Source organism: Syngnathus typhle, linkage group LG9, assembly GCF_033458585.1.
Source record: "Syngnathus typhle isolate RoL2023-S1 ecotype Sweden linkage group LG9, RoL_Styp_1.0, whole genome shotgun sequence".
Lineage (NCBI taxonomy): Eukaryota > Metazoa > Chordata > Actinopteri > Syngnathiformes > Syngnathidae > Syngnathus > Syngnathus typhle.
Genome location: NC_083746.1, coordinates 4,906,688 through 4,922,168, shown reverse-complemented (window position 1 = coordinate 4,922,168; position 15,481 = coordinate 4,906,688). Strand labels below are relative to the sequence as shown.

The following is a 15,481-nucleotide window of genomic DNA, read 5'->3' as shown; positions in this document are numbered from 1 at the left end:
GGAACAAGATGAGTGTGCATGTTCTGCTGAATAGAGCTCATTGCTGCCCCAAAGCTCAAATAGCAACTACTGGAGGAAAGCACTTTAGCCTACTAGTTCATGTCAGGGGCTGCATATTAGTTATGTTGGTAGTAGCCAGAATTAAAGTTACAGCAGACTGTGAAATGTGGTCACAACACTGTACACTGTTGTGTGTTTGTTTATGTTTAGATAGAAATTTAAAGATGATATATTTTAAAAAACGGTCTTAAATGTTGCTCGGAAAACAACAAAGATGAACGTCAAGTGCTTGTGTGCTGATGTTTAAAAGCAAAATGGAACTAAGGCTACGACAGCGTACAATGTCGGAAAACTACTGACCAATGTCCCAGGAACCCGGACTCTCAATCTCTTTTCGTCCGATGAAGTACCACACGCAAGCCATCCAGTGGGCCAGCAAGGCGAACATGGACATGAGCAGGGTGAGGACCACGGCGCTGTACTGAGAGTAACGCTCCAACTTCTGCAGCAACCGGAGCAGGCGAAGCAGACGCACCGTCTTCAACAGGTGGACCCCAAAGTACTGCAGAGGAAACAGTGCGATTCATTCCACGAATTTACAAAACAGGACGGAGCAAAAGTTAACTGCTGAGGCTATTTGAATTCTGTTGCTAGCCAAAACATCAGCACCTAGAAGAACACAATGAATTGGAGTAGAAACCTTACTGTACAGTATTAGTGATGTTCTTATGTGTCCAGCGATGAGCATTCTAGTTGACTCTTAACAAAATGTGGTTGGTTGTTCTATCTTACAACTTTAAAATTGCTGGGTTGAAAATACCCCGATGTGGGTACAGAAATAAAATAAATAATAATACCCTAGACTTTCCTTGTAATGTTACAACAGTCTTTTTTTTCCCATTTTTAAAATTTAAACAACTTAATGGTTCTGTCCCTCGGTTTTCTGCAGTTTACTCAGTAATAGTCTTGATTATATTGCTTTAAACTCCATTTTGATTTTAAATTTTAACAACCTGGTTAATAGTGTATTGAAATAAAAATGGACGCCTTCCCTGCACAGTTTCCACCATCGCGTAAATAAATGCTCTCTTTGGCGCAGTGCAGAATAACATCAACATCTTTTCGTCATACCGGACACATGACTCACCACGCTGATGTTGAAAGCATAGAGGAGGTCAAAGGGTAGGGCAGCGATGAGATCCACAAAGAGCCAAGTGGTGACGTAGTGAACACAGATAGAGCGGGCGTCATATACCACCTGACCCGACGTGCTCACAAAGGTTGTCCGAAAGTTCAGCGCAATGTCTGTGGGTGACAAATGAGGTCAGAGTTGAAAAAAAAAACCCACCTTCCCTCCAAACAATATATAGATTGCCTCCACATGTTACACACTTAACACAATAAATGTTTTCCTTTTACACGTGCATGATCCTTAAAAATGTTCCTAAAACACGCAGACAACATTAAACCCGCTGTTAGCGAACATATCTTCAGAATTGCAGAAGAACAATGAAACCTTTTTCAAGCTTACTCATGTTAACGTTGGGCTATTCCAGTATACGAGAAATAATTAAACGCAGCTATAACTTGACCAAAATGCATATCAGTTGAAATGAGCATATTTCTCACTACATTAGCGAAAATATATTAATGCTCCAAAATGGCTCTAACGAATACCGGGTCCACCGTTTCACTGCTGTGGGTGTCAAGTGTAATTCGATTGAGGGATGGCGCACTGCCGTATCCTCTTTTTGCATTAACTACGATTGTCTTCCCATGGGCGATGGTTCACATTTCCGTCACTTAGACAGGGGACCAACAGGCCGGTTATTCTCCAGGAAATGGATCCAGTCATCAGACATAATGTTCAGTAGCAAATGGCTCATATCCTTCATCTCCACTGCAAATCACTCATTAAAAACTTTTCTTTGTATGAAAAAACTTTAAGGATGACTGATAATGGGACTCGTGAGATGTGTCGTTTCTTTAAATCTACCACGGTGGAAGAAACGACGAGGAGACATAAAACAGGAAGTACCTTTTTTGCAGAGCTTAGATGTTGTGTGGTGTAATGCTAGTGAAATCGTACCATCTGTTGGAGTGAGGTTCCCCGGGCAAAGTTAGTGCGGCCTTGTTTACATTCTCAATAAGAATCAGTCAGGTCTATAGTCTTCACAGAGGTCGACATTAATGGTAACAGTATGGTGGAAAATTTTACAGAACCACCAAAAACCCCAAATAGGCCAAAAGTGTACTTTAGGCTTTCGATCAAAATGTATTTGGGCCAATACAGTGACCTGATAACTTGCCTGTAAAAAAAAACAACTATATATATTTGTTGTACTTTGTCCATCAGGAGTCTCACCTAGCATGAACAAGATCTCCACCAGGATGTCGCTGACACTAGGGGGGCTTCTGGGGGCGCTGCCTTCGTCTCTCCCACCCACCACAGTGAAGCACACATTATACGGCACAGTGACGGCCACATAGAAGGTGGCCAGTAGGATCAGCCAGTCCCAGCCGGCCTTGAAGGTGCCGTAGTGGAGCAAGATGAAGCGTGACTTCTGGATGGCGGCTACCTTGTATTCCGGGATTGGAGGTTTTTCCCCAAACATGTTCTGCATAGGGTGATAGAGATGGGGGGGATTGAGATTTGTATTATAACTGACTTATTGTGTAGAGATATGGGGAAATACATCAAAAACAAATATGCATTCTATCTATAAGCTACAAAAAGCGACACAAATTAGCAAGCTTTCAAATTACATACAGTGGAACCAACCAATCCATCCAATTATCCGTCCATCCATCCCTCCATCCATCTATCCATCCGTCCATTCATCTGTCCGTCCGTCCTCCATCCGTCCATTCATCTGTCCGTCCGTCCTCCATCCATCTATCTAGCTGTCGGTCCATCCCTCCATCTAGCCGTCCGTCCGTCCGTCCATCCATCCAATGGGCTCACATTGTTGAGCTTGAGTTTACTCTTGTCTTGCTTCTGCAGGTGCCCCGAAAGGTGGTAGAGGACAGCTCGGCTGCGGCGGCGGTTGGCGTTAAAACCGGGGGGCCGAGTCACCTGATGCACCTCCAGACCCGTCTCCTCATCTGTAGATCGCATACAAGTTTTGGATGATGATCAGATGACATGTGACCTTAAGCATCTCATTAGTATATGGAGGAGGTTGATCAACCTAGAACCAGGAGATCTCATATCTGGTGAACTGCCAGACATTAAAATAAGAAGTAACATTACACAAACATCAAAAAAATATGTACATTTCAGAATTATACAAACAGGCACGCTCTCCAAGACTTTAACCCCAATGGAATGAGCAAAACAAAAAATGCTCCACATTTTGGGGAACTTCTCTAACAGAGTTGAGAAGAACTTTCTAGAAAGCCAGTGTGTCTTACGATTTTTAATACATACACTACATAACATTTATCATTAATTTTGGTGAAATAGTCATAGAAGTAATAATCTTATTCCATCCCAAAAAGCACAATCCTTCTATCAGCTTTCTCTCGTTTACGCTGGCTGGTGGAGTAGAGTGGCTGCCATAGAAGAATTTATTATGAATCTGATTGAAACAGCATCCAAGAAAAAAAAAAAAAAACTGCTCATGCCTCAAGGCAAAATAAATATTTCTGTAAAGCACAGAGTGATTCACTGGCCTCCGTGGATCTCACACAGACTGAATTTCTCATGCTTTTGGTTATGCCATACAAAGACATAATAGTAAGGGTGGATCACTTCACATGGCTGGTTTGTGGTCCGTACAAAGCCTTTGTTAATCAAAAATCCACTTGGACATGCAAGGAGGATAACATACAAGTAGAGGCCTCGGGCAGGAGTTCAGCTTGTGCTTTCAATTTCGGAATATCCACTGTGTACTCAGGAGGCGCCGGAACACGACGGGCGGAGAAAGGCTGGGCATACATTTTAAATTATTAAGGAGGTGATTTATTGTGTGATCTGTGCTATACTATGTGAAGCTCACACAACTTTTTTTTTGCTTCACCGCCAAAAAGAGATTACATTATACATTTGGGGAAGAGCAGATGTCAGTGCATAGAAAATGGGCATCCAAGCTAACAGAAGATTCAGAATTTATAACCCTCTGGTCCCAATGGAAGTCCTCATGTGAATGAATTTCCAATAGCTGGATTTGATTTGGGTCACCGACCTGTGTCAGGTCCTTGTTCCGAATCCTGGTCCTTCTTCTTATCAGTGATGTCTTTGTGAGACACCAGGAAGAGGACCACCTCACCTTTCTCGTTCTTGATGGGCACAATGTCCAGAAGACACCAGAAGTGCGTGCCTGCACACAAAACAAACATCATAAAGCAAAATAAATACTGGAGAAACATAATTACGGCTCACAAAAAGTTCGGGATATTTAAATTAAAATGCTCTGACTTTAGTTTCTAAATGCCCATGTCCAACCATTGAAAGTTTCATTGCTTTTTGCACAGTTTGGTATTTTTGAACAAGTGTTTATCCATGAATCGACTAAAAAAGTTTAATTAGAATTTCTATTTCAAGCGTACGCTTCATTAGGCTACTTTCAATCTTGACATGATGTAACAAAGATGACACCTAACAGCTGATCACAAACAGTACCTCGCCAATGTGAGGCTCCAAACCTTATATTATTTACAGTATGAGCTACACAACAAACTGAAGAATAACTCGTTTTGAAATCAGAGACTAGTAAAGATATTTTAAAAAGTTGGATGGTAATAAAATGTGCGAGCAATATTTATATTTCTTAAGTGAAGACAATTTGTAATTTTAGTATTGACACATGAGGTCGACGGACAATTTGTCTTCGCGGCCCACATAAAATGACGTGGAGGGCCAGATCTGGCCCTCGGACCTTCAGTTTGATATGTGAACAACAGCAAGTTGAATAAAGCACAGTGAAACATCAGAGTGCTGCTGCTTGAATGCTAACTACTAGCAAAGATGACTTATTTACCTACATATGTTTGTCTTAGGGTCTGTTTTTATTGCCAGAATGCTGCAAAATCTCCAGTGAGGATTTCCAAAAAGTGCTCAGCTTGTCACCGTATCAGCATTTCCTTCGCAATCATGCAAGCAATTCGTCAGAGAATTTGCTCGGACAAAGCCTTGCCGGTTAGGATGGACTATTCATACACTGTTGATGCTTTTGCTATGGTTTCCTATTACTCGCTCCTAATCCCTCAGGAGATGATGTGTGGCAGTGATGGATACTGTTTCCTGTACGGTTTTACTAAGCCAGAGTCGCTCAGGCGTGTGCATAATGCAGGAGGACAGAGTGCTTGAATAAAATCATTCGACATATTGTCCTTGTTTGTCTCCTACAGGAGGGTAAACAATAGCAACATGATGAGGCTTCTGTTTTGTTTCAGTTAATATTTGTTTTATTTAAGAGGTGGCATTATGATGATGAGACACAGTTAATAAATAGATGGGGATACTTTTGCAGTGATGTATGTTTAGTTAGTGGAAAGGGAGAGTATTTTTCAGGGCGATCTTCCCCAGTTCCTCAAATAACAAAACATTTAGACAGTATAAGATTGACAGCCAATTCTTGTAATAGTAAACTAAAGTGAACTCAAATATAGTTTATCAAGTTTTTTTATGGGCAGAGAGGTGGGTGAGTGGTTAACACGTCTTCCTGAAAGTTTTGATGTTCAAGGTTTGAATTTCAGCTTGTTTGCATCGTGCTCGTACGTGTTCTCTCCCCCATTGTGAAAGAAAATGTGTGCTAGATTACCTGAAGACTCTAAATTGCCAAATTGTTCAAAAAGAAATAATATCTTTTCAAATTGTGAAACATGATAACTCCATTGCATAACGATTGAACCAAACTTTTCTTTGTACCATTATTTGCCCGCTCCAACCACATGGAGCGTTTCAGTCTATTCTATGACAAGCATTCCGTTGGTGATTTGAAAAGGCAGCCATTTGAGACAAATTAGGATATATATATATAAGACTCCTATTCTTTGGGAGCTAATAAAATGTGACATTATTCTGAGAAACTTGCTAACAGATTGGATCAAAGTCTAATTATGTACTTTCATTAATTTCCTCCTTTTCTGAGAGGGGGGGGGGTCGTTTTTCTTCTTGTCTTTCAGTTCTATTTTCTGTTCCTGGTTGTCACTTTACACACTGTCCTTTCTATTTTATCTTACGTAACCTTCTTGAGAATGAGTTATGATATTGAATTGTTATTTGACTAGGTCTCGAATGCATTTCGCCTCTTGCCCAAGCTCCAACTCACGTGACCCACATGATGGACTCCACATGGTATGACGCACCTTCTTTCTTGTAGAAGACCAATTCGGTCTTGAACTCACGCCGGTCGTCCAGGGCTCCTTGGATTTGCGCTGTGAAGCGGTCGCAGGTCTCAGGGCCGTACAGGAAGTGGCAGGCACAGCTCTTCTGCATGAGCTCGGCCCGAGCGTAGCCCGTGAGTTCGCAGAAGCCATCAGAGCAGTACACGATGGGGTAGAGTGACTGCACTTGGGCGTTTCCCAGTACGAAGTTGCTGTCTGAGACACAAGATAACAAAAAGCACATCAAAATGCATTCCCATGTCAAATTCAATTGATCAGTCCATCAAACATTTACAAATTATTGGCCAAAGTCCAAGCAAGAAAGCAAAAACACACAAATATGAGCGTTGGGAGTCATTAGTGTGGCAGCTAACAGCTTCCAACAAACACGGCTGCTGACTTTTCTTCCTTCTGTTCACATTAACTTTGGTAAAATTAACTGATTTTGCCAAATCTGACTAACTCGACTTCATTTTAATCGTCGCGTCTGTGAACCTTGACGACCTCGGCTGCGTGTTTATCTCCGTTATGTCTACACACTTTTGACTCGATAATTAGAAATCAGCATGCGTTCATGTGTAATTCTGCCGGTGCATTTTCTGTAAATAGCCTGCAGGCACAAAAATAAATGCAAAGCACGTTGAAACCGCCTTTGCATAGTGAGGCCTCGTCATTTTCTATTGTGTGTGTGTGTGTGTGTGTGTGTGTGTGTGTGTGTGATAGCAGTTAATTCCACCACAGAACCTTTAATTGCTACTAAGCTCTGCCTCGTCTGTTTGTGAATGTTATAAACTACAGTCAGGCGGTAACAGATAAATTAGCAAGCAACCATCATGAACAACAAAAAAGTCGTTTGAGAAATATAGTTCAAAGTCAAATATTGTTATGCTGTTCACAGCCATTTGGGTCCTGGTGATCTTCTAATCTCCAAGGATCACAAATTTATTCAGGCAGGTAAACTACAAAGGTAAAAACACAGAGTAATCCCAGGTTTTTCCATCTGATGACCGGGAGTGTGGCTGGATTCTTGTTGCCACGGAAACCATTCTCGTGTTCATTCCTCCTATCAACACGTTTGTGCAGCGGCGGTCCAAATCTTCTTGTCACGTGCCTTCCATTCTTTACCTCTGCAACTAAGAAGTGGCATACTTGGTTTTAATGAATGTCTTGTCTGCTTGACACGTCCCTGACGGAGAGGTTAAAGCGTTTGTGATTGGAATGGCAAATGAGCAGTGCTGAGGCGACCTTGAGTGAAATTTATACTTGAGCCAAAGCCCTTGTACATTGTGTCTCGGGAACTCATGTCAGTGTCCGCTGCCTTGGCAAATGTGAGAATTATTCATGGTGTCGGGCCCAAAGCCCTCTCGGGAAAAAAAACCCGATACTCCTGGTGCCAGTGCCGCAAACACCTAATCAGTCATGGGGAAAAGATGACAATTCCTGGTTTTCCAGCTGTAGCCGAGGTATGCAGTAATCATTTTCTCCGAGAGCTGTTTCAGGAACATGTGATCGGAATGAGAATAGGTCGGGAACAACATTGGTGTAGAGGCGTTAGGAATGCTTGGATCTACTCGTCTACTTCATGGTTCTTTCTAAAAGGCACGTTATCTAATTTGTCATTTCATTTGGTCATAAAATATGTGCAAAGTTTCATCGAATTTTTAACTAATGACCCACCGTCATTTAAAGCTCCCGCAAAATCAATCGCCTTGACCCCGAGGCAATCAAATGAATATTATTCGAGGTACAGCTCAGTCGCCACACTGACCCTTCAGTCGAACCCGTCAACTGCTTGTTGTTGTTGTCATGACACCTCGCACACGTGTCAGGCACGCTGGGACATGAGCCTTTTCGATAAATACTGGAAGGTGTTTCACTTCTGAGGTGGGATTCTCATAACACCAAGTCCCATGAGATTTCGTGAAATATTGCGTGGGGTAATTAAATCGGATTTGAGGTGACCCCTGCCTCAGGACACGCCACTTCCCCGCTTGAGACGACGGTGGCTCAGGGAGACTCGAGTCTCTCTTCTTTTCCAAGCGTATCTGTTATTCAACCTTTGCTACCTCTGCTGCGGAATGTATATTTCATGTGAATTTACGATGGCTATTAAAGCCTGATGGAAAATACAGACTGACGCTCTTATGGAAAGGTTAGGAGAAGAAGAGAAGCTACTCAGTTGTTCGTTGTAACATAATGATGTAAGCGCTACACTTTTATACAGAAAGTGTGTTAGTATAACATTATCGGACTGAATCGCATATTGTCAAATGGTGAACCCGGGTCACTTTTAATGGACTGCTGTGGAGAGTGGTGACCGCTTCTGCAAAGGGGGCATGCTGATGGAAGTCCACATCCAACACTGGATTTATTTGTGTTTTTTTTCCCTCAGACGTTCCCCTCCAGACAAAACGCGTTACCTCACCAATAATTTGTAAAAGTGGGGGAAGTGCTCAAAGTAGAGCTAATGTGGAGCATAATGTACTGAAATAAATGATTGACAAAATTGGATTGGTAATGTGGCCCTTTTTCTTTTTTTCGGGGGGGGGGGGGGTAATCCTGGTATTCAATATGGCCCACAAAAAAAACACAAAAAATAAAACTCTGAGGTGCCATTCATTAAACAGTAATGAATACTGGAGAAATTGAAACTTTTTTTTAGCAATAGGGCTCATATATGGACAAACCCACACATGGCATTTATATCTTCAGTGTATTGATCCTCTGCCCATATTGGATCTAGGCTAGATATGAATTTCGAGGGCTCCCTCAAAGTGGCTTTGAAGGTACAAGCTTTAAAAGGCAGACATGTACGTTTATGTGCGTCTGCTGATGCCCTTTAGACTAGTGAGTCCCAACCTGGGTGTTGTGGCATCCTAGTGTGCTGCGAGAGATCATCGATAGTGCTCAAATTTGACTTTGTTTGGAATTTTAATCGATCCAGTGACGTAATGTGACAGGCAGAAGGATTAACGTCTTATTGTTTTATGTCAGAAGGTACAATAAATACTAAACCTGTTGCTTTTCAAACAACTGAATTAAATGGCTTCCCACGAGTATACCAGTCAGCTTTGTGTTTAATTAAACATGAGTAAGTCACTTTGTCAGAAAATTGAGATATAATTATCAGCAAATTTTCATTGCAATGACACTTCTGAATTGTGGTTGCCTTGGCTCAATAAACACAGGGACACACTGCTTTCGACTCCACATCGTGCAAACAATTACGAGGACACTAAAGCACCTCAAAGATGCCGTGTCTTTAAATTGTCAACATCGGTTTATTAAGCCAAGAGACACTGATGATCGGTCGCTGGCAATTGAGTCAACAGACTCTCTTGTAGGATCAATGTAAGATTATCGACACTTGGGCACACATTATGAGTTGAGGAGACAAAAATAGAAAGCATGTTGGGACATTGACTTATGAGGCCTTTAAAAAAAGAAAGCTTTACGAGTGATGAAGGAAAAACACACATATATAATTTTTTTTTACTAGCCACTAACACTGAACGCACCTAGCTACACATGTATTTAATAGGTGTATATTTTTCATTCTTTTTCTATTGTCCAATTAAAAATGCATGACTAGGAAAGGCACGTTTCCATTCCTTAACAAATCAGCAGTATCAAAAACATGCTACTTCCGATTTGATGTCAAACAGAGCGGCAGTGGAAATAACCAAAACGGAAAATGAGGACAGATGCTTTAATGACTTCAGCGGATCTCATTCATGTGCTTTCTCCATATTGCCTTTCAGTAAACACATCTGTTAGTGACATGAAGGGTCCTCGAAGTTCCCGTGGGAGACACTTTGTGTTTTGTCAATGTCATCCACACTCCAAGTGCTCATATGACTCAGTGCCACCAACCACAACAGCAAACAAACAAGGAGGAGATTAATAAGGTCAAGTTACCATCGAGCAAAAATTATTTAAGACAATTAAGAAAATTTAGTAAAGGGGTGGGGTGGGACAAGTAGACACTAAGGACTTCTCTAGAGAGAAATATTCCAATCTTTTTTTTCCCCACAACATATCAGTCAGAACAACAGCCTGTATTTTTTGTGGTAAGATAAGAGATAAGATAAGATAATCCTTTATTATTCCCTCAATGGGGAAACTCCTGTGTTTGCAGCAGTACACTTAACATATACACACACACACGCATGCGGGGAAGGGGGTAAAGATTTTAAGAAGTAGAAGGTATATATAATTAAAAAAAATATGGACAGTGTATACAAAATACTGGCAATATACAGTGGAGATAAAAAAAATATTAGATAAAAAAATAGTGCAAAAAAGTGCAAAGAAAGCAGGTAAAAGAGTGTGAGGTAGACAGATATTGCACATAGTGTGATTGCACATATGGTTATTGCACGTTATTTTGTCCGTTAGCTACGATGGTCGGCCTGGTTGTACAGTCTGATGGCAGCAGGGAGGAAGGACCTGCGATGCCTCTCGGTGGTGCATCGTGGGTGACGAAGCCGGTCGCTGATGGAGCTCTCCAGGGCTCTGACAGTCTCATGAAGGGGGTGGAAGACATTGTCCATGATGGAGGACAGCTTAGCCACCATCCTCCTCTCCCCCACCACCTCCACCTGGTCCAGACTGCAGCCCAGGACAGCGCCGGCTTTCTTCACCACCTTGTCCAGCCTCTTCCTCTCCGCTGCAGTGATGCCGCTGCTCCAGCAGACCACCCCATAAAAAATGGCGGACGCCACCACAGAGTCATAGAAGGTCCTCAGGAGGCCGTCCCTCACTCCGAAGGACCTCAGTCTGCGCAGCAGGTGGAGTCTACTTTGGCCCTTCTTGTATAGGGCCTGAGTGTTAACAGTCCAGTCCAGTTTATTGTTCAGGTGAACACCCAGGAACTTGTAAGAGTCCACAATCTCTATGTCCGTTCCCTGGATGTTCACCGGCGAGGGGGGGACTTTGCGCCGGCGGAAGTCCACCACCAGCTCCTTCGTTTTCCCAGAGTTAATTTGGAGGCGGTTCCGCCGGCACCAGTCCCCGAATCTGTGATTCAGTTCTCGGTACTCCGTCTCGTCTCCGTTGTTAATGAGACCAACGATGGCGGAGTCATCCGAGAACTTCTGGAGGTGGCAGGTTGATGTGTGGTGGGTGAAGTCAGCTGTGTAGATGGTGAAGAGGAGGGGGGCCAGGACGGTCCCCTGTGGAGCTCCTGTGCTGCAGACCACCGTGTCAGACACACGGCCTCCTGTCCTCACAAACTGCGGTCTGTTTGTGAGGAAGTCCAGGACCCATGATGTCAGCTGCTGGCAGGCTCCAGCATGGTGCAGTTTGTTCCCCAGCAGTTCTGGCTGGATGGTGTTGAAGGCACTGGAGAAATCATAAAACATGATCCTCACAGTGCTTCCAGCCCGCTCCAGGTGAGCCAGGGACCTCTGCATGAGGAAGATGACGGCGTCCTCAACCCCGATGCTCGGCCGGTAGGCGAACTGCAGGGGGTCGGCGGAGGAGCTCACCAGGGGGCGCAGGTGGTGGAGGACCAGCCTCTCCAGGGTCTTCGCCAGGTGGGATGTCAGGGCCACCGGCCGGTAGTGGTTGAAGTCACTGGGGCGAGATGACTTGGGCACTGGTACCACGCAGGACGTCTTCCACAGCTGTGGTACCCTGTGCAGCCTCAGGCTCATGTTGAATATGTGCTCCACAATCCCGCACAGTTGCCCGGAGCAGGATCTGAGCAGCCTGGAGGTGATGCCATCTGGACCCGTCGCCTTCTTCACCTTGAGCCTGGCCAGTACTCTCTCCACCTGGGCTGTGGAGAGCACCATGCTGGGTGGTGGGGTGGTGGGTGGGGTGGGGTGGGCTGCAGGGGGGATGGTTGGTGGGTTCGGTGGAGTTGAGAATGGGCTGGGGGGTCTTGGAGGGGGTGTAGCAGGGGGCGGGGTTGAGGTGAGAGTCCTCGGAGCAGAAGAGGCTCCAGTCGGGGGAAGTTGCAGCAGGGCTGGGTGGGTGGGGGGAGGAGTGGATGTTTGTTCAAACCGGTTGAAGAACCGGTACAGGTCATTCACCCACTCCTGATCCCTGTCCAGCGCAGGTCTGGAGTTGCTACGTCCTGAGATGGTGTTCAGGCTCCTCCAGACCCCGCTGATGTCGTCCCGCTGCAGTTGGTCTTCCATCCTCTTCCTGTAGTTGCTCTTCCCCTCCCTGATCTTCTTCCTCAAGTCCCTCTGCACCGTTTTCAGCAGGTCCCTGTCTCCCGATTTAAAGACCCTCCTTTTGTCCCTGAGCAGGTCTTTGATCTCAGGGGTGATCCAAGGTTTGCTGTTTGCAAAAACTCTGACTGTTTTGGTGGGTATGGTGGAGTCTACACAAAAGTTAATGTAGTCCGTGACGCAGCTGGTGAGACCGTCGATGTCGTCCCCGTAGTCCTCACAGAACACGTCCCACATCGTGGTCTCAAAACAGTCCTGAAGAGTCTCCAGAGATTCTTCAGACCAGATCTGTCTGGTGTGGGTGACTGCTGGTTGCCTGTGCACCAGAGGCTGATACAGGGGGAGAAGGTGGATCAGATCGTGATCAGATCCTCCAAGGGGGGGGAGGGGGGATGATGTATATGCCTCCTTAAGGTTGGCATAAAAAAGGTCCAGTGTTTTATTTCCTCTGGTACTGCAGGTGACATATTGGCTGAAAGTTGGAAGCGTGGATGAAGGAGAAGCATGGTTGAAGTCCCCGGTAACAAGGAGGAGGGCATGTGGATGCTGTGTTTGCAGCCTGCTTACACAGCTGTGCAGGACATCGCGGGCTGCGTCGGTATTAGCATTTGGGGGGACATACGCAGTTATCGCGATAACGTGCGAGAGTTCCCGCGGCAGGTAGTGTGGCCTCAAGCTAACGGCTAGCAGCTCAATGTCCGCGCTGCAGAGTTGCTCCTTGATAGTGATGTGCCCAGGGTTACACCATCTATCGTTCACAAACACAGCAAGCCCCCCTCCTTTCCTCTTACCGCTCTCTCGTGTCCTGTCTGCCCTTATCAGGTTGAATCCGTCCAGAGCGACGACAGAGTCCGGTGTTTGCTCCGTTAGCCAGGTTTCCGTGAATAGCAGCATGCTACATTCCCTGTATTCCCGTTGGTGCCGTGCCAGCGCCGTTAGCTCATCCATTTTATTGCAAATGGATCTCACATTCCCGGTGATGATGGTGGGGAGTGTGGGCTTGAAGCGGCGTTTGTTTTTTCGGCACATAACACCCGAGCGTTGTCCTCTTTTCCTCCTCTTCAGCTCGGGGGAAACATTGGGCTTGTAGCCTGTTAGCTTCCCTTGGTTACAGAGGGCTAACAGCTGACCACGGGTGTAGACAATGGAGCGTTTACTGCCTGCTTCGGCGGTTGCTGGGATGATGAACCAGGTGAAAAATAGATAACTCACATTTTCAATTGACGATTATTTGAATGTTTTCCACATAATGTTACAGCTTTTTTTTTTGTAAATGTTAGTTTTATTTTAATATTACGACCTCACAATATGTTGTGGTGGCAAACTTCAAGCTTCACTTTCAGGGATGCTTGTTGGTTAAACAGTAATAAGAACGTAAAGTAGCTGCCAATGTGCGGTTCCGCTACTTCCCTCACCCACCTGATGTTATCTTCATATGTGTGTGTGTTGGTGCGTGCAATTCTTAACTGTATGGAAGGCTTTGGCGGTAATGGCGTTCAGTCTCCTGGGACACACATGATAGCTGCCACACTGATGAACTCTTTAACCTGCAGCTGAACCTTCCCTGAGGCTCGCACACTTCACCACTCATGGCAGGACTTTTAATCACCTCTCTCATTATGACCTGCATTTTAATGCACTTTGGTATGTCAGCTAGTGACGGTATCCCATGGGAGGATCTCATAAAAATGTGGAGTACATCCTTTATGACTTCACTCTTGTAACATTTTCGTGACTTAATTTTCATGAAATGTTGCATTTAACTTCATCATATGAGTATGGTGACTGGCAGGCAGACTTGTTTTTACAGAACGAGAAGTTTTCTTAAACGCACATAATTGTTATTCAGATTTTCTGTGGAAAATTTCAATCACAAAAATTACGTTAATTTTCTGAGCGTAAACTTGTGAAACTGCATTTTTATTTAGAAAAAGGTTTTATTTACACAATAATAATGTGTTTTGTAACCAAACGAGTTTTTCTTTTTCCAAATACATCACCACAATGCACTTTACACAAAAGTTGAATTTGAATTTTATAAGGCTCTAACAAAAACCGATTGGAATCAGATAATTTATTTACAAGATGCGAGTAAATCGACCAGAACAGAATGGAATTGTTATACTTTAAAATCAAGCTGTCCTCGAAATGTATATAATTTAATAAACAAAGTTATCTCACCTGAATTCAGTCTATTGTCACAGATGAGGATGGTATCAGATGCTGTGACAGCATATTGCTAAATGAACCGGGCCCGGGCTCCGTTTGCAGGTTCATTCAAGTGGCTCATTCATGTGTTTTGTTTTTTTTGGTGTCGATTAGCTCATGTTCCTGTTCAACTAGCCTGACCGCAAGTTACGGCTGGACTGAGTGGTCTAATTAGCTGTGTCCATGTCCACAAACTAAAAAAAAAAAACTTGTCAACAGCCACTCTGCTCTCTGCAATGCCTGCAAACATTGTAAATGTTTTCTGCCCTGTTGGCAGATAAAATGCATTGATTTTCTTCTCTTTCTACTGGAACTTCACTGTCAGCAGTGAATCATACGGTGAGTGAGGAGAGGCTGTTGCATTTATTTGGTTAGTACCAGATTGTTCACTTTCACTTTAGGCAGGAAAAAAATTGGCTGAAAATTTTACCATATAAATTAGGAAAAAATAATAATTTTTACTTCTATTTTTAATCACAATTGCAAGTAAACTTTTCTTTTTTTTCAATCAGCATGAAAAATACATCTAGGGAATAAAATTTACAGCTGAACAATCAAATACAGTATATGATTCATTTTTCCAAAATAAACAGCAAATGAATCAATAATAAGCTACCATAAGAAAATAAAGAGGGAATCCGGTACAGAATTATGCTCTTATGGATAGCACCATCCTGTGTGTGTGTGTGTTTGTGCATTCATGATCAGCTTGACCACTTAATGAGCTGTTAATGCTTCGACTGGGTGCACACACACACGCA

At 43.8% G+C, this 15,481-nt stretch overlaps 1 protein-coding gene across 1 annotated transcript in view; it reads right to left on the bottom strand.

Moving 5' to 3' along the window:
* The window catches only part of kcnh3 (potassium voltage-gated channel, subfamily H (eag-related), member 3), a 57,688-nt gene that overhangs the window by 12,117 nt on the left and 30,090 nt on the right, over positions 1-15,481 (bottom strand). The window contains exons 2-7 of the mRNA XM_061287105.1: positions 6,313-6,546; positions 4,188-4,322; positions 2,966-3,105; positions 2,366-2,618; positions 1,148-1,305; positions 361-562 (exon numbers count right to left, since the gene is read on the bottom strand). Of these exons, the coding sequence (XP_061143089.1) occupies positions 361-562; positions 1,148-1,305; positions 2,366-2,618; positions 2,966-3,105; positions 4,188-4,322; positions 6,313-6,546 (1,122 nt within the window). The remainder of the gene's footprint in view (positions 1-360; positions 563-1,147; positions 1,306-2,365; positions 2,619-2,965; positions 3,106-4,187; positions 4,323-6,312; positions 6,547-15,481) is intronic.